General features: G+C 42.7%; 1 protein-coding gene across 1 annotated transcript; it reads left to right on the top strand.

The window, feature by feature from the left end:
• The first annotated feature begins 792 nt into the window (after positions 1–792).
• LOC133021478 (TBC1 domain family member 8) lies at positions 793–18,351 on the top strand. The gene is made up of 20 exons (XM_061088337.1): positions 793–1,117; positions 4,867–4,977; positions 5,375–5,493; positions 5,572–5,800; positions 6,625–6,865; positions 8,149–8,356; positions 10,286–10,483; positions 10,558–10,707; positions 10,842–10,992; positions 11,921–12,141; positions 12,804–12,921; positions 14,326–14,611; positions 14,717–14,855; positions 15,077–15,175; positions 15,268–15,336; positions 15,939–16,209; positions 16,287–16,352; positions 16,449–16,535; positions 17,103–17,215; positions 17,564–18,351. The coding sequence occupies exons 1-20, from the start codon at positions 991–993 to the stop codon at positions 17,951–17,953; spliced, it is 3,393 nt and encodes a 1,130-aa protein (XP_060944320.1). The 5' UTR covers positions 793–990; the 3' UTR covers positions 17,954–18,351.
• Positions 18,352–19,640: the final 1,289 nt, after the last annotated feature.

Below are 19,640 nucleotides of genomic sequence, written 5' to 3' on the forward strand. Positions count from 1 at the left end.
AATGATTCCTTATGATTTCTGTGTCTCTCATACAATTGAAGGGACTGAATTATAAAATACCTTTTTATGACAGTAACACCTGAACACCGGTATCAGCTCAACAGCCAATCACAGCAGAGCTAGTCTCTCTCTACCGGAAATGGTGGAAAGGAAAGTTGGTGAAATGCGGAAGAAGACAAGATGTAAGGAAGAGCTCTCACTCTGTCCCTGTTTTCCTGGAACCGAAAATATATAACTCATACTTTAATACTATAGTTGTAGTTCTTCACGATTACTCATAAAATGGCAGATTTTATGTATTTAATTAAGGATCACCATCATATAATATTATTGATAATAATATGAATAATATGAATATGAATATTAATAATAACTAAACAATAATTTTCAATATATGTTATCATATTTTGTCCTTAATTGTATTGCCATCTGCACAAAATATGCAAAGATTTATTATTATTGTTATTACTAGTATGATCATTATCAATATCATTAATTTTATTATAATAAATATTTTTGTATTCTTGTTGTTATTACTATTGTTATAGTTATTGATATTGTCAATATTGTCATTATCAGTCATATTTTGTTTTATTAATATAATAATCGTCATATTCATAATTATTAAGACGATTATAATATGGTGATGATGATGCTTTTTATAATAGTATTATTTAATCTTGAAAGTGATGCCTTGAACCCGTTGCACTGACAGAGTGAGTCATCTGACCCTGTGGAGGATCTGTGTAGTGTGTGTACAGCTGTAAATCGGGTGTGTGGACCAGAGGAAGTGTGAAACCTGCAGCTGTTCGAGAGCCGCAGGGGAATCATGGAAAAAGCCGAAACCCCGCCGCTGTAGGATCGTCCAGGGCCGCTCCCCACCGGAGGAGGACCGGCGCCGGGAAACTTTGTTCCCCGCCGCTGAGCAGACCCGAGCCCGCGGAGCTGCAGGCTCCCTCCGGTCTGTCCGGTCCCTCCCTGCGAGAAGACATGTGGCTGAACCCGGAGGAAGTTCTGCTGAAAAACGCTCTGAAGCTGTGGGTGACGGAGAGGAGCAATGACTTCTTCCTCCTGCAGAGAAGGAGAGGCCACGGGGAGTCGACTGGCAGGATCACAGGTAAACATCAACAAACACAGGCGGGACCACAGGTAAACAACAACAAACAGGAAGGGGCCACAGGCAAAACCACAGGTAAACAATGACAGCAACCACAAATACAGGCAGAACCACAAGGTAAACAATGACAATAGGCCAGTGAGAGCCAGTGGTCAGGTAACACAACAGGTAACAACAAGAACAAAGAACAGGGTGAGTCCAAGGAGGGGGATGTCCCTGTGCCACACACATGCTTTGTCTCAGTGTGTGTGTGTGTGCTAGTACAGCAACTGAGACCAACCTTGTCACTATTTGGCAGGTTAACTTGACCTTTAACCCCGGGGCCCGGAGCCAGTTCTCAGCGTCCAGAGGCTAAGACGTTGTGTCAACACCGGAAACACAAGAAAATATGCAAAGATCGATTGTGTCATAACTAAAACCTCGGTTCCCATAAAGTGAAGCGTTACACGTGAAGTCTCAAAACCCAGAAGTAGTGTTAGGGACAGTTTGTGGGGCGACCACAATTTATGAGAATAGAACTAGACCAGATAAGAAATATAAGACGCACCAGACTGAAAGAAAAAGGAGAAGACGTAGAGTTAACTTTACTGTTTTACTTTATTGTGACCTAGTTTACTGCACTTACCTTTTTTCTACAGCAGCAGGTCTTTATCTTTTACGACTGTGAGATGTTGACATGCTACAATAGGAAAAAAGTATAGAAGAAATCAATAATGGCTGGATTCCATTTGGTTTCTTCGGTTTATCGTTAATGCTTCGATATCTCAGACGGGACACTTGATCAGACTGCAATGTTTTTCCCTGTAGGAGAGTTCTAACATTTTGTAGGACTGTGTTTTGTTTAATGTTGAACATTTACGATTTAAATGTTTCGCCCTGGCAGAGCAAGTTCTATTCCTGTCTAATTAAACAAATTTCTGTCCACGGGCTTGTCACAGCTGTTCTGCTTCCCAATGCTGCAGCTTCTCCTCGGCCTGTTGGCTGTTTCCTCTGTCTGGCTTCCTCTCTGTGCTTCAGGACACACACTGGTAGTCCACTGTTCTGCAGATTTAAGTGATGAGGAACATTTCATATCAATAAAACAGGCGGACAACTCGCACTGTGTCGTCCTCGTGCTCTTACTTCAGTCCTGTGAGGAAACTGGGCCAGTTCTCATAAAAACAGAATAGTAGGAACTTCCTGGCCAGTGTTTGCTCTGTGTGTATGTTTGTTCCCGTTGTTCCCATAGCGAGAGGTCGAAGGGTCAAGTCCTGTTGTCCCGTTGGTTTAAAATTAACCAATCAAACGGGTTTTGCTTTGGCACTCCTGCCACACAGGCTGGAGGAAACAGCACAGAGCACATCTTACAGAATGTTTCCAATGAAACTTAAAACTGAAATTCAAAGCTGTGAAAACAAACTTTCCAGTGATGACATACTCTAAAGTGGATTTCACAGAGGGGCTGGGCAGCAAACCATCTGCAACTGATCAGCTCCTTCGTACCAGTCTCTGTGATTTTATTTCTAACCTAATGTTTCTCCAGATGAAGCTGAAGAGTTTCTGTATTTGACAAGAAGAACACAACGGTGCATTCAAGAGCAAACAGACATTACAGTCTTGTTCTAGGAGCCTCTTAAAGGTCGATGTGCAGCCTCTGTATCTCTGCAGCAGCTTTTTCCCCACAATGTGACCGTCAGCAGAGAAAGGCGACGATTCACACAGACTCTCTTCTCCCTTTCCTTCACGTCTGGAGGGTTTGAGGTGGAAACCCCTCCTGGGCCTTGTGGTGACAGACGGATGGTTTTGTGTTGCCAGGCGGCCGGGTCGCAGCTTCAGGCAGGTCGACTCCGACTCTTTAAGATGTGCTTTACATTTGGCTGAGAACCAGAGCAGCGGCTTTATCTTGACTTCTCTCTCCACCTACTCAGGTTCCACTACTTTTTATATGAGGTGCACTGATGATATATTTTGCTGACACTCCATGTTTTTTGCCTTTTAACATTTTGATGGTATTAAGTGAACAAGACGCAAACTCTCCTGAAGTTGACCCTCACACAAAACTATAAACGTCTCCAGTGAATCACATTCTGATTCAGGGTTAGTTGCTGTTTTGGCAGCTTGAGGAGGGTTCACTGTTTTAAAGCCTTTCTCAAGTAGGAGGAAGAAGTGATTCTGACTGTAAGGTAGGTGTGCATATTTATTGTTGTGCACCAGGCCAGAGAACTCCCTGCTGAACCCAGACACCCAGCTGCCCTCATGCACTCGCAGGGTTGCACTGAGCTGTGGTATGTTGGGTTGATCTGACTGATAATAACGCTGCCTCAGAAAATCACAATGCTCTAAAAGTTCAAAGTGAAGCAGAGTGAAAAACATAGCATTCGGCTTTCAAGTATTTTTTTCTCCAGGCTGGAATACTGATTTATAAATATCTAAGAAATAAAGTTGTGTTCTAACCCTTCACTTATAGGTTAAAAAGAAGTGTAGCTGGGGTTTGATCTGTTACAGTTTAACCATAAACCCCCAGAATAGTAGAAAAGAATTACACGCCACCTAGAACGCTCACTTCGTCCTATGGGGGACTTCCTGAGGTGATTTATCGTGGCTGCATCACAGCTTCATGTCTTATCACGATTAAAACCACCACCATTCGTTATATCCACTGCTTCCATGCTTCACTTTATAGAAAGAAACCCAACTTTGATGGTAGTCAAACATCACAATAGGTTTCATAACCTCTGCCAGGAAGGTTACGTTTTCGTCTGCGTTTGTTAGGTTGATCATGTTCTGATTCACAATGTTGAACTTCACGGAGGAAATAAGGAATTAAACCACCACCAAGATTGGCGTTATTTGAAAAGCATGATTTGTATTAGCTGTGCTTTAGGGAAGACGAAAACGTGACAGCCTTTTTATGACAGAGCTTCAGTCTGTTCAGAGACGGTTTCTATTTGCTTTATGATTGAAATGCATGAATTCCTTCAGCATTATTGGTTCTTTGGGGTTAATTTGATTCTTCTAAACATCTGTGGAGTTGATTGTTTCTGTAGGAATCCCCAGTGAGTTTCCTCTAAACATGTTTCCTGCTGGATTTAAACATTAAACATTAAGCTGACGTCCTCCTGTTTTTATATTAGACTCAATTAATCTGTAATGAGGTTTGTTCCCTCTTCTCTGCAGTGGCTCTGTGTTGTGTAGTGAATACATGCAAATACATGTATGTAGATCAAAAAGTTTCCATAGCGGTGACACATTGCAGCAACATGCCAGCTGACTACGACAATAGATATTATCTATTATAAGGTCTATTCATTATCAATCCATAGTTTCTTCATTTAATGTCTATCACTCTAGTATGCGGCTATTAAAAGTTTGTGTGGTTTTCTCCAGCTTCCTCCTACGGTCCAAAGACATTTAATCAGAGTCGATTAATGAGAGTCTCCAAATTCACCATATACGTGTAAATGGTTGGTTGTCTCTGTATGTATAACCTGTGATACGCTGGTGACCCGTCCAGGGTGGACTCCGCCTCTCGCCCAGTGTCAGCTGGGATTAGCTCCAGCTCCCCCCTTGACCCTCAGAGGAAAAACACTACAGATTATGTACGGATGAATTGAAATATAAAGGCATTTCAAAACAGCCAGATGAAGAAATTTAAAGAGAGAGACTGAAAAATGACATTCATACTCCTGCATGGTTGCGATTGTTGGTCCTAGTGGATAAAAATCTCTGATTGTGTCTGATTGTGGTTCTGTGTGTCCTTGTCTCTGCAGGTCTCCTGGTGGGAGCGCTGGACACGGTGTTGGACTCCAACGCCAGGGTCACGCCCTTCCGCATCCTCCTCCAGGTCCCAGGCTCCCAGGTCAGCTGGGTCATCGCGAGCGGTGAGCTGGAGCATCGAGTCTCCTTCTGCAAGACGCCACCTTCCTGCTGTCTGTCTTTACTCTTATTATGAGTTTTTCCATGTTGCTTTTAGAGCCCGACCGATGTCAAGGAGTAAAACATCAATGATTTCTAAGATGTCGTTAACAAACCCTTATGATGATTATTTTTTACGGAAGCTTGATGCTTTATAGCTTAACCATAAACTCTATTTAACATAATAGAGTGTTCGTGTCAACAAACGCAGATACCGGTACGTCTGTGAAAGACAGATTTTTGTCAATCAGTTGATGAATCGGTCGTACAATCTGCGTTCTGGATTTACCTCTGATGACTTCTGAGTCTCTCTCTACCTGCATGTGTCATCAGACGTGTGTTAAATCTCTTCTCTTCCATCAGGAGCTGCCAGAGAGGAGTTGAACAAGCACTGGGACTGGCTGCTCCGCAACCTGCTGCACTCTCTGTCTGTGTTTGAGAACAAGGAGGATGTCGCCAGCTTCGTCAGAGGAAAAGTGAAGGTGTGAAACCTGCCACTGCTGCAGAGGAAAATCGCAGATTTCTAGATGATGATGTTAACCAAGATGTTTTCTCTCCAGGGCCTTATAGCGGAGGAGGTTCGGGGCCGCCAGGCTGCTCAGGAGGAGGAGCCGGAGAAGTTCAGGGAGGCTCTGCTGAAGTTCGAGTTGCACTTTGGTCTCCCGTCGTCGGAGAAGCTGGTGACATATTACTCCTGCTGCTGCTGGAAGGGCCGGGTGCCTCGGCAGGGCTTCCTCTACCTCAGTATCAACCACCTGGCCTTCTACTCCTTCCTGCTGGGGAAGGAAGGTCCGTACACCCCGAAGTGACCACTCTGATTTGTGTGTGTGTGTGTGTTTGCACAAAATAACTCAACAAATGGTTAGATTTTCACCCTGCCTGTGTGGGAACAGTTATAGTGTATATAACAGAAATATAGTATATCTCCATAAATAAGAGGATTTGAGTTATATAGATATTGATTAGAAAATGATTCTCCATCATATTTGGTCATAATTAAGTGACGGCACGAGGAAGTCAGGAAATGACGTCATGCATAGTTTGCAAACATCTGCATCTTCTGTAGACACATATCCTAAAACATATACAGATTGAAATATATATTTATTCCTCCTTATTAAATATGTCTGTCGTATTAGTTTGTATAATTAGTTTAGATTAACTCATCATTATGATATCATTATAAAACGGTTTTATTACAGTAAAACGTGAGGGTTAGGGTCACGTTGGCCTGATGGGGGTGTAGTCATGGTTTAGGAAAAACAAATCCCCTCTGATGTTTTCATTCATGCTTCCAAATAAAAGCTAGTGAGCCTGTTCTCAGTGTAGATCACACAAACCTGTACAAACACTTCTATTGTGAATCCATCCCTTTGATGGAAGTAGATAAGATATGAACAAAGAGAACTGTTACAGGGACAAATGCTTCAAAACGTGACTAAATGGAAACTCGAGCCTTGGTTTTCACCACTGAACAAAACCTTTTCAGTGCAGTTTTTTTGCTTTGAAACACAACTTGTGACCACAACGTGTTTCACAGGTCTATTATAGTCTCTGTGATCTGCAGCTGTTAATCTTCAGAAACTAACATGTTTATTCTCTTTCTTCCACAGTTAAATTTGTCATTCCCTGGGCAGAGGTGACACGGCTGGAGCGGGTCTCCACCGGTCTGATGACGGAGGCCATCATGGTCCGCACCCGGCAGCGGCAGAGGGAGTTCTCCATGTTCCTGAGCCTGGATGAGGTGTTTGGGGTCGTAGGTCAGCTGGCTGACATCGCCCTCAGGCGGCTGCTGGACAGCGAGGGTCTGGAGCTGGACCGAGTTCTGCAGCAGCCGGCGCGCATCACCAAGAGGTCGGGGCTGGTATCTGTCAGATAGATAAAGATGTTCATTTTTAGCTTCATGAAACACTAGTGTAGATTCATGATGAAAGAATGTGAAAACAGCTGAAAAGAGAAGGTCAAACCCCTGGCTCCTGGGTGTTGGTTACAGAAATGGGCAAACGCAACTCCCTCCATTCTGATACTAGAAAGACAGGGAGGCGTGTCGGGGGTTTCCAAAGTTTGATTATTCTGCACATTGCTTGTTTTCTGTAAGCCTAAGTAGAGTCCATGTTGTAGTGGTGTTGTGTAGCAAAGAAAAATGTGGGATTTGGGTCATGGATTAGAGAAAACAAAAAAAAGTGTTTAAAACTGAACTGATCTCCTCTGGGCTCAAACCAGATTTGGCTTCAAGTCAAGGAGTCGGTCTTTGTCACATGACTGGAGCCTGGAGTCACAAACCCCCATACTCCAAATCTGCCCCCAGCTATCCACCCATATGTGCACAATGTGCCTTTCAGCCTGGGCGACAGTGATACTGAAGAGCTCAGCTTGTTTCCTGGGACAGGAGCATAACCCAGAAATAGATATGTTGTTTCCACAAAAACTGACCAAACATCCCTGGAAAACAATGAGATTCCTCCCTGCAGCTCTGAGCCTGTTTGTTTAATGGTCTACAAGCAGGATGGAGGAACCATGTGTCCAAACGATATATTATTCCTAAAAACGTCTAAAACATGTATAAAGAAATATATAGAGCTAAAGAGCAGTGTTTGCTTGGACACTTAAAGAATCAAAATGAGGTTTTATTGGGAGCATAAAGTCCGACGAGCTCTTTGCCCTCCTGCTAAAAGTCATATGATTTTGTCCAATGAAGCATTGAATTGTGTTTGTTGTTCAAGTAAAAAAATAGATGTCTGACACTTGCCAGCTTTGTACTGTATAAGATCATCATCCACGGACATTTATAATAATAATTGTGTAATAGTTATAATAGTTTATTTTATTTTAGAAATCTAAAAACTAAAAAAAACCTCCCTGTCAGACATAGAAGAACATCACAGCATAAAACAGCTCTGAGCCCAAACACTGATAAATGTAATATTGTTAAAAATATAATAAAAGTGTGGCAAACAAGATAAAGAGTAGTTACATGGAAAACATGCCCCATTAAGGCAGGGGACATTTAAACAAAGGCATAATACAATGATTAAAAAATTATCATAAAATAAGTAAAAACAATGAATTGTGAACTGTCATCTACTAACAGAGTAATGATAGTAACAACTTGTCCCCCTCATCTCCCTCCCCCTCAGGATCCTGGAGGAACAGGCGTTGAGGGAGTACGTCCTGGCTCTGTTCCGGCTCCCCCGCGGTGAGAGGCTCCACGAGGTGGCGTCCTGCTCGGTCTGGACGCCACACTCCCGCTGCCACACGAGCGGGACCCTCTACACTGCCGACAATTATCTGTGTTTCTCCAGCCGAGAGGAAGGCAACTGCATCCTGCTCATACCCCTCGCTGAGGTACAGTACCCGGAGCACAGTGAAGGTTTCTGGGAAGCTGCAATAAGAATGTCTCCAATGAATACAAAGCATCAGTCAAATAGTTGTCGTCTTTTTCAGGCCTTCAAAATGTATGGGAACTGAAAGTTAGTGAGTCAAACCTGCACATTGTTAAAAATAGTTTACTACGTCTAATGAGGCATTTGTGTTCCAGTAACAGAAAAGCTGGTGGTGCAATCAATGAAAGTTTACTCTGTTTTCTTTGGGTTTAATTTAAAAAAAATAACCTAGTATCCCTGGATTATGATTATACTAACCAAATGACAAGTTATATAAATTTTTCACTAAGATGGTTTCTGTGACTTTAGGTAGTTTGCTTGTTTCAGCACAAACTTGACTTGCTCCTTTCCTCTGACCGCTACTGTGCAGACTCTGACCTTAATCACAAACCTGTTATCTGAGACTTTCTTCAGGGAGGTGTGTTAATGCTCCTACCATGTTTAACAGTGTGTTGATTTAGCCTGCTGCAGGTTAAACAGTAACACACAGTAACACAACAGGGTTCGTGTGGTGGAGAATGTTCACACACTTGCACATTACACTGGAAGAGTCTGAGGTGCAGTCTGTGTGTTTTCTTTTTTAGAATTCATTCAGGAGTTGAACAAATATATACTGTAAATTCCACATTAATTAATCATCAAATATGAAATCTGCTCTCTGACTGTTAAAGTGGTTTAATGCAACTCTAGTTTAGTGTCTAAATAATGAAAGTGTTGGGGACATGTCAGGCAGTGAGGAAACATCCTGTCACTCAGTAGAACTCATTCCTCCTTGAATTCAATCAAGCTGAACCAAATGTCCCCCACTCCCAGATATCAATTCGCTAAATGTGGCTTATTTCTGTCATCAAGATCCATACATTTATATATTATGTACTTTAGGATAGAATTAATGAACTGTTTGGTTGAGACAGTTACATTTATAAAAAAGTCTAATCTGCTAATCTGAATTAAACCAAACTGTAAAGGAAATGTAGGGAACACAGGAGACACAAGAGGTTAAAGAGCGTCTGGAGGAGCTGAGGGAGAATTATTCCATATTCACAGTAACACACTGGGACCAGTTGGAGTGATTTGACTTTTCCAAAGACAAAGCTTCAACAGAAAACTGAGGAAATAGAGGATTAAGCTGCAGCAGAGGACGGAGGAGAGTGTGCGTGTTTCCCAGAAACTTTCCACTTCCTTTGTCTCCATCCAAACCAAAATGTATTAGTTAATGAACAGGGGTCGTAAACTCTAGATAAACCTTCCCTGGTGGAGGTAATACTTCAATTCCATCTAATGTTTAATATAATCTCAGTTTAAAGCTCTATTGACATTTGCTGATTTATTTGAATGTTCATATGTACTTGAAGGTGTCAACTCTAAACTATCTAAAATTGTCCACTTAGCTCTATCATTGCCGTTGGTCTGTTCTATTTTGGTTTAGTTCTTTCAGCTCAACAGCTGCTCCGTCTGTTCATGAACAAAGAACGGAGAGGTGCACGCTCTCCTCCGTCCTCGGCTGCAGCTTAATCCTCTATTTCCTCAGTGTTTGTTGAAGCTTTGTCTTTAGAAAAGTAATCACTTCCTCTCAGTGTGCTACTGTGAATAAGGAATAATTCTTCTTCCTCTCCTCCAGACGCTCTGTAACCGTTAGTGTATCCTGTGTTGACCCACATTTCCTGTACAGTTTAGTTTAATTCAGATTATTAGAATAGACTTTAGTATTTTACATATTTATTGAGCTATCTAAACTAATCAGTTTCTTTCATTCTATCCTAAAATGCAGAATATATCTGAATCTACCTTTTTGTTCACTTAATTCTAGTTCAAATATTATTATCACAATATTGATATTGAGGTATTGAGTCTTTGGTCTGAAGCCTCGTTCCCTCCATTTTCTCATCAGGTGTTGTCGATAGAAAGCGCAGAGAGCACCACTTTGCTTCCCAACCCCGTCATCGTGAGCCTCCGGACGAAGAAGGCGTTCCAGCTGATCGAGCTGCAGGACCGGGACGAGCTGGTGGAGAGCCTGAACTCCAGACTCCGAGCTCAGCAGTGGAAACAGTCCATGTTCCGCAGCAAGAAAGACAGCAGGAGGAGTTTGGTGAGTACACACAGCGCGATCAAATGTAGTTGTCGCTACTTCAGACAAACAGCTGGAACATTTTCCTCCCTCAGCGCTCGCCAACCCCGTACTACACCTTCTACTACGACAATGCGATTTCAGACGAGGAGGAGATGGAGGAGCAGGTTCTGCGTAACACGGTGAACAGTGAGGCTCTGATGACGGCCTTCCACCAAAACCAGCCAGGGACCAACGGCAACAAGGTGAGAGCCGCCTGACCTCCGAGCTCAGAGTGGAAATAAACTCAACTCTTCTCACCGCGGCGGGAGGTTAGTCTGTTTGTCAGCACCAGTGGCACAGGAGGTGTTGTGTTAATGTGCGAGTCTGTGTGTGTCAGAGCATGGAGCAGGTGAAGGAGCGGCTGTGGGACGACCACTTCGCCGAGTTTGGACGCGGCGTCCACATGTTCCGCACGGAGAAGATCCAAAGACTTGTTGCCATGGGGATACCGGAGTCCCTGAGAGGGGAGCTGTGGATGACGCTTTCTGGTGAGAGAGAGAGAGTTTCTGTTACCATAACTACAATGAAATCAACCTGACATTCTATAGGTCAATACACTAAAGGACAAAAATAGACTATACACTACATACAGACTACATATATTTATGAAGTGTTTGCATGTGTATTGAAAAGTCCTTACGACAGCTGGAAATGAAGACTGCAGAGTTAAAAGAGATTTAAAAGATGCACAGTCAAGATGGTGTTGGTGAAAGTACCACAAGTGAAACCTGGCTCATCTCTAAAAATAATGTGTATGACTTCCGTTCTGCAAAAAACCCACAGAGATAACAAAGTTCCTCTTGTTTCAACAGTTGTTGATTCATCTTCATTGCGGTTTAGGAAGCTGTAGTTTGTGTTACTGTAGACTTGCTTTAATTTATTTTACTTAAAGGTGTTTCTAAAAGTTACATTTTTACTGATATACATTATATATATATATAAAGAAAAGCAGAGGTTTATTTTACATAATGCTGCTAAATATCAGACGAACAAACATACGCAGATGAAAATGTAACCTCATTGACTTACGCACCTATTTGGTATCCATTCATTGACTTCAGAGCTTCCTCTAGTTCACTGGCTAATTTATACGTTTTATACATAAACAGAAAACACAGTCTTTTTATATATCCGGCCGGGTCTTGGTCCGAGCAGATGGAAGGTGACTCGGTCTTTACTTCACAAACTCTGCCAGCTTTTATTTTGTGTTCCTCTGCTCGGTCTCACTTCCCTGAGCTGCACTCGTCACCAACTGAAACTGATGAAGAGGAGCTGTCTGTGGAGGAACCGAAACAGAATCTGGAGCAGAAAAAAGATTTAAAATCTCCGGACTAGGACAAAGAAAGTTTGTTTGTTTACAATGTGTTTGCGGGAAAACAACATCTGTATATTTACAGTTTCTGTGTCTCTGTGCAGATGCATCCTCGGAGCTGGAGTCTCATCAGGGCTACTACACCGGCCTGGTGAAGAAGTCCATGGGCAAGGACAAGAGCAGCCTCGCCACCGAGGAGATCGAGCGGGACCTCCACCGCTCGCTGCCGGACCACCCTGCCTTCCAGAACCCCACCGGCATCGCTGCACTCAGACGGGTCCTCACCGCCTACGCTCATCGCAACCCGAAGATCGGATACTGTCAGGTGAGAAAAACCTAAGTCTATGATTGGTCCGTTTCTCTTCTCATGTTTCTTCATGTTTTTCTCGTTTTATCCGCTGCCTCTTCTTCTTTTTAACATAGTCAAGATCAGTGCTGCATAAGTACAATTATTATTATTAAATAATATGAATAAATACTGCAGAAATAATACTGTGTGTGTGTATAAATATTTCATCAGTCGTGTTATCAAGAGCTTTGGCACTTTTGTGAAGCAAATGAAGCAAAAGCAAAGAAAGTTAACAGCCGCTGCTATTTTAACTCACGTCTTTAAAATAAATCTGTAATGAAATTAAAACTGTAAATTGTATGAATTATGAGATGGAAGATTTATGTAAATATTTAAGTAACTTTCATTTTGAAACTTATTTATTATGATAGTAAATCTTTTTTATTGATCATTGAAGGAAGGTTAAGGAAATTGATTTATTGGCAAATTTAACATAATAAATGTATGTAACCAGTTTATTGTAATGTATTAGTTGTAATTAAACTGTGTCTCAGGGTTATGCATAATTTTTCACCTGCATGGATTTATCAGTAAAATGGACTCTGATTGTGGTCGTGTTTGGTCTGTGTGTGTGTGTGTGTGTGCATGTATTTGTGTTTGTGTTTGTATAAAATCTTCTCTTATGTCTTTCCGTCCAGTCTATGAACATCCTGGCGTCGGTGCTGCTGCTTTACGCCAAAGAGGAAGAAGCGTTCTGGCTGCTGGTGGCGGTTTGTGAGAGGATGCTGCCCGACTACTTCAACCGCAGAGTCATAGGTGAGAGGTCAATATTAGTATAATAAGGGGATTATAAAGCTTCTTACACACACACACTTGGAGCTAAATGAGCAGAAGCTGCTCCGTGTTTAAAAGCACATCACGTAAAATTCATGAAAACGTTTTATGCTTTTACACGACTCTTTAACTTCAACCTAGCCTCGTCTTCTCTTTATATATTCTGGTTGTTTGTTTCAGCTCAGCCAACAAACAAGCGTTTTTTTAGAATCCAAAATAAGAGCCTATTTCCTGTGTTTGTGAAGCTGCATAACTTCAACAGGCAAGGTGCATTTGAAACAATTTCCTGTTCTTGCTAATGTCCAGATGTTTTGGAACATCTGTTCATCTTTAAAACAGCAGTAATTGAGTTCCCTGAATTTTCTCATGGATGTGACACTTAAAGGACTTTTTTTTATAGCATCAATAATTTCCCTCCTCTGAAACTTAAATGGACAAAAACAACATTTGAGTCCTTAACAACAATGTGTGTGTGTAGCTGGATTTAGAATGAAAGGATACTGGTAAACGGGTTTATATAAATGAAAGATGATTGTTTTGTCAGTTGCCTGTAATATTGTTTTGAACACTGTGTAGTTGTGCAGTGCAAAATGTAAACATCATTCTGCGGTAAACAGTCAGTATTTCTTAGTGAGATAAATAGTTTTTGTCTCTGTATTTATTATTAAGATAAACTGATGAATTCATATCAACCTCATGTCGTATCCAAATTAACAGCACTCAGACTCATTGTCACACTTTTACTGCCCTCTGCTGGAACGATGAGATACTAGAACGGCTCAGTAAAGTGAAACCTGCCCCACAGCCAACAGAAACCACAGTTAAATTGGCGAGATTCAAATTTTTAATCTGCACCAAAATTCACAGACTCACAAATACCAGTCCCTTAAACATCGACTGGGAAATGTTACGTCCTATCTCACAATGTTTAAGAAAGTGAGGGATACATTTCTTGAATCAACCCTGTGATTCGGATCCACAACAAAATAAGAAAAGTTATTTCCTGCCTCGTAATACATCCGACTTCCAAGTTTGGTGTTTATGCATTCAGTCGTTTTTTTGCTGACAAACAAACAAATGCAGACGAAAACATAAGAGAACCAGGCAGAGAGAAATCTGAGATGAGATGAGATTCTCATTTGATGGCACTACAGTTTGTCATGTCACAGCAGCAGAGGGAAGAATAAGAATCACATCAGTAAAAAGTCATAAATATGTAAACATGTGAAATGAACACAACAAAATATACAGCATTAGTAAATAAACAGTATATATGAAAATAGAGTATGTTCAGTGTAAACAGGACTGCACTCACAATATATTTAAATTACACAGACAGCGAATGAGTTTGATGAATGAATGAATATTCAAACCCCCACCCTGCAGGAGCTCAGGTGGACAAGTCTGTGTTCGAGGAGCTGATCAGGGAGCGTTTGCCGGAGCTGGCCGAGCACGTTCCAGACCTCTCCTCCCTCTCCTCCGTCTCCCTCTCCTGGTTCCTCACCCTCTTCCTCAGCGTCCTGCCCTTCCACAGCGCCGTCTGCGTGGTCGACTGCTTCTTCTTCCACGGGATCAAAGCCAACTTCCAGCTGGGTTTGGCCGTGCTGGAGGCCAACGCTGCCCAGCTCTCCGCCTGCACCGATGACGGACAAGCAATCATGATTCTCACAGGGTAAATTTTTTTTTTTGTTGCACATCCAGTGGGATTTGCATTAACAGTGTTTTGAGAAATTCTAAAATGTAAGAAATGTGAGGATGTGAATCCTGTGCTCTGCAGTTTTCTGGAGCAGGTTGGAAGTGAAGCGTCGCCTTCCCCCCCGTCGTCCCCACCTGCTGCAGACGAGTCCAGCCGCAGCGACTCTGATGTTCCCGTTGTTCACGCAAACATCACCGACCTCATCAATGAGTCGTATGAGGTGAGAAACCCTCTCGAGGCAGGTGTTGATCCTCATTGTACCGGTTTAGCAAATTTTTTCAAATTGATTTTAATCATTTCTCTCTATGTTTGGCTATTTTCGGTGAATTTCAGTGAACCTCCACCGTAACCCCGTCACAATCTTCAGATTTCACGGAGGGGGACCGGTTTGCCGCAGCCTTTAGTTTCACATCCCTCTCTGTAATGCATTTGTCTCGTCAGAAATTCGGAGACCTGACAGTGCGGCAGATCGAGCGGCTTCGCTGTCGACACCGGATCCGGGTGCTGCAGGCTCATGAAGACACCACCAAAGAGAACGCTGTGAGCAAACAGAGAAACGAATGGGTTTGAGGACGCATCAAGGTCAAAGGTTTCCATAACGTAATCTTTGCCATCTTTACATTCTGTCGCAGTTAAGATTGGTGACTCCAGATGTTTCCATCCCTTCAGAGAACTTGGCCGACGTCTACGACCTCTTCAAGGTATCAATCAATCAATCATTACCCTAATATTTAAAATGATCAGGCTTGTCGAAAAGGCTTCTTCCATCTGTGTTTCTTCTTTCCATCTTAAAGGAGACATATTACGCCCATTTTACCACAGTTGATATGGTTCATTGGGGTCTAAATGAAATGTCTGTAACATATTTTGGTCAAAATACCACAAGGATAATTTAAAACGGCACCCTTTTTACCCTGTCTAAAACAGCCGTCTTCAGATTGACCTGTTTTGAGTGCTCCCCCCCCCCCCCCCTCACCCCTCCGCCCTCTTTCACGAGATACAAGCGCCCAGAGTTTTAGCTATCCACCGTAGAGTAGCTAACCACCTGGCCGGCCGCTAGCTAACTGCCGGCCTGCAAGCTAACCGGGACGGTGGAGCCTATGACGTCAATTCTGGACGTAATCCCATTCGACGCCATCTAGCGTATCGTTTCTGACATAGAGGAACCACAACAGATCGCGGGAGTTGTTTTTTTACACAGTGTTTAGGACGGTAGACATGCTAGATACCCAAATTAGCATGTAGAAGCACTACAAAAGTGAAATTTTTATAATATGTGCCCTTTAATGCTTTCTCTTCTCAGACCGAGCACTTCATCAGCCTGTACTGGGGCGACAGCAGCTCTGCGGCGGCGGCGGAGGCGGCAGCGTGGAGCCACACAGACTCCGGTCGCTCCTACCTGGAGCGGCAGTACCGGCTGGACCGGCCCCAGTTCAAGAGCCTGTACGGGCTGCTGGTGCCGTGGCCCGGGGACTCGAACCAGCACATGGACACGGTGGCCAACCGCGCCTTCACGCTGCTGGACCAGGACCAAGACAACCTGGTGACGTTTCGAGAGTTTGCCGGCTGGCTGGGTAAGACGACGGCAGACAGAAACACGTCCGTCCTAAGTTTGTGAAGCTTGAACCTGACTCTGTCTCCTCGGTTTCAGACACTCTGTACTGTGAGGAGCTGAATGAGAAGGTCCGGCTCCTCTATCGTCTCCACATCCCACCAGGTCGGTCACTCTGTTATCGTGAAGGAAACCATTTTGTGTGGACGCTGCAGTCAGAGTTGACGAGGGACTAACTCCAGTCTGTGTTTGTGTCTGCAGCTCTGACAGAAAGTGAGGATGACCCCTCTCTGACAAAGAGTCCCCTGCTCTCCACCAACAGACCCCTCTTTGTTAATAAGCCCTCAGGTCAGTATATATATAACTTACACTTTTATCGCACCTGTCAATAGACCCAAGGATTTAGGGGCAAGGACATATAAGAGGGGACAGAGACAGAGACAAGGTGAAGCAGGAGTGATTTGAGACAGAATGAATGACCTATATGTGAATGTCCACATAGGGCTGGGCAATTTACATTTATAACCTCTAACTGAGTTTTGCCACTTCAGGATCAGGGCAGGTGAAGATTCATTAATCGTTATTGAGGTAAAGAGATTTAAATAAACGTGATATTGATTTGAAGTCATATTGCCACCCCCCCTTATGTCCACATGGAGGTGGCGTTGTGAGGGCTGGGGCCAAAGTGTGTCGGTTATGTGCTGCAGGGCGAGGTCATGGCGGGATTTGTAAGTAGGAAGAGGAGTAGTCCGAGATTTAGCTCAGAGCGGGTGAGAACCATTGCAGCTGACCAGGTGGGAGGTGACCAAGGCGTCTCGGCCACAGAGTCCGACAGTGATGCGCCATTGATCAGCTCAGCACGAATCCTTACATGTGATGTAAATGTGAGACATGAGGAGAACGTGCCTGTTTCAGGAGGGGTAGAAGAAGTGAAGGAAGATTATCAGGAGCAGCTGAAGCGGATGCTGCAGGATTTGGCCAAAGAGAAGGAGAAGGATGTGGAGAAACCTCTGCCGCTCATGAACCAGGTAATCCACCTTTCCACAAGTTTCAATAAAACCGGTTCAGTAGTCTGTGCATAATACCGCTATAAAAAGATATCCTTATCAAAGGTAACCTTATTTATAAACTATAAATCGCAAGAAAAGATCTGTCACACATTAAGACCACAGACACATTTGAAAAGTGGTAACCAGGTAATTTCTCAGCATCCCTGCTTGACAAATTAATTGGTTAAAATTGTTTAAATAAAATCTATCTCAAACTTCAATCAGATCATTAGATTCAGATCTGAAAATGTATTTTCAATTCATATTTAAAAAATAAACTTAATGATCAAACATTGATCGAACCCCCTCTTCATCTCCCCCCCACAGCGGGAGTTCATCCAGTTCTGTAAAACCCTCTACAGCATGTTCCACGGCGAAGCGGAGGAGAACGACCTCTTCCAGGCCATCGCCACCGTCACCAGCCTCGTGCTGCAGATCGGCGAGGCCAGCCACCGTGGCCTCAGCTTCTCGGAGTCAGAGGTCACGAGCCAGGAGGAGGTGGAAGGAGCGCCGTCCCCCCAGACTCATGAAGACGCAGGGGCTGATAAGGACTGGACGATCTGTTTCGCTCAGATCCTGGCGTCGCTGCTGACCGAGCAGGCGCTGGTGAACTTCTTCGAGAAGCCGGTGGACCTCACGGAGAAAATCTCCGAGGCCAAGGAGAAGCAGTATCAGCAGCGGGCCGGTTTGCTCACGCTGCAGCGACAGAGCAGCTGACCGACGTGTGAACACTGGACTGCGAAATTAAGCCACATTTCTTCAGTACCATTGGACTGAATGTGCAGCAGGTTCAAACTCAGTGACATTTCTAATATCACTTTATTTTGTGAAACACTGAAACGACTTTTATCCAAAATATTTTGAGCCACAGACAGTTTTCGTTGTGCCAAGCGCACCGAGAAATATAATCTGCCACCACTTTTATTTAAAAGGCACCGCTTATAAAGTGTTTATAACCTGTGACTAATATTAAAAGGTGAATAATTTACTAATGCTTCATTGATCAGTTAATTAATCAATCATTTGATTAACTTCACTGATGTCACATTGTTTAACGTCTCTGGTGAGTCATTAACAATCAGATCGTTAATAAAAGTTTCTAATAAAGCATCAAATCTGTTTTCATTAAGTTTTTTCTCATTTTACACTAAACCAACAACCAAAGTTATTTGATGTAATCTGCTGTAAGTAATACATGTTTATAAGTTCATAATGAAACTACTGATAAACTAAAGAGTTAAAAAGATGATCAGGTTTAAACACTCATCCCTTCATCTATAAAATATTAGTACATGATAGAACTCAAACCCTTCATAATGGCTGCCTTTATAAGAGCTGTAATAATAACCATTACAAACAGTGTTCTGTCTTATTTACTACTTATTTTATAACTTCCGCTGCTTTTAATATAAAATTTTTTTACTCCCACTTTGTCAGAAAATAATCGGAATCAGAAAATACAGTGGAGGAAATTACTTTTAAATAAAACCCATTGCATGAGACGTGTTAACGTTGTCTCTGCCACAGAAGTTTTTTGCCCGTCCATTTCTGCATTTGTTTTGTTTGTTTGTTAGCAGGAACACACAACAACCACTCAACAGATTTCCATGAAACTTGGTTGAAGGATGAGATAGGGGTCAAGAAAGAACCCATTAAATTCCGGTGTGGAACTAGGATTTTTTTCCCCCTACTTTCTTCAAATGCATTCATTGAAATATCCACAGTTATCAACATTAAACATGCACAAATGTAAGAATGAAAAGGAGGCGGAGAGCTGCAGGATCTTGTGTGCTTTATTCACTACAGATTAGAGGTAGAGGACCTAAATCATCAGAGGAAAACAACACACATTCTACTATTGACCAGCCTTCAGTGTAGAGGAGGGAAGACTGAGGCCCGTCTTATATGCAACTCTTCAGGAGTGGTTTCATCATGGAGGAGGTCGGTGTTAACTGACTCCTTGTTTGTTTCGTTAGTTTCATTTTTCTCTCCAGAGAACTTCCATTAAAACTAGAACTTCTAGAGCCCATCGTTTTTTCTTTTCGAGGACAAACTCGGACAAAGTGTTTTTTAATATATTAATTTTTTTTTTTTTTTAATTTACAAAATAAAGGGCCGGGACGTATGTTCGGGTCTCTTGCTTTTCCAAGAAAGTGTCTTAGAGGAGGTCAACAATCTAAAATAGTCTGACGTTCATAGTAGGCATGGTATGTATAATCAGAAGTATTTATATGTTTATGTCACATCCACAGGCAACGGGGGCAGCAGCATATGAATGATAGCACACTTACAAACACCAGTTACAACACAGTTCAGGTACAGATCTAAAACTAAAACTAAAAGCTACAAATTGCATTAAGCCTCAATTGTGACCACTCAGTTTGCCCCGTGGATGCGTCTCCTT

The sequence above is a fragment of the Limanda limanda genome, chromosome 16, assembly GCF_963576545.1.
Source record: "Limanda limanda chromosome 16, fLimLim1.1, whole genome shotgun sequence".
In the NCBI taxonomy this organism is placed as follows: Eukaryota; Metazoa; Chordata; class Actinopteri; order Pleuronectiformes; family Pleuronectidae; genus Limanda; species Limanda limanda.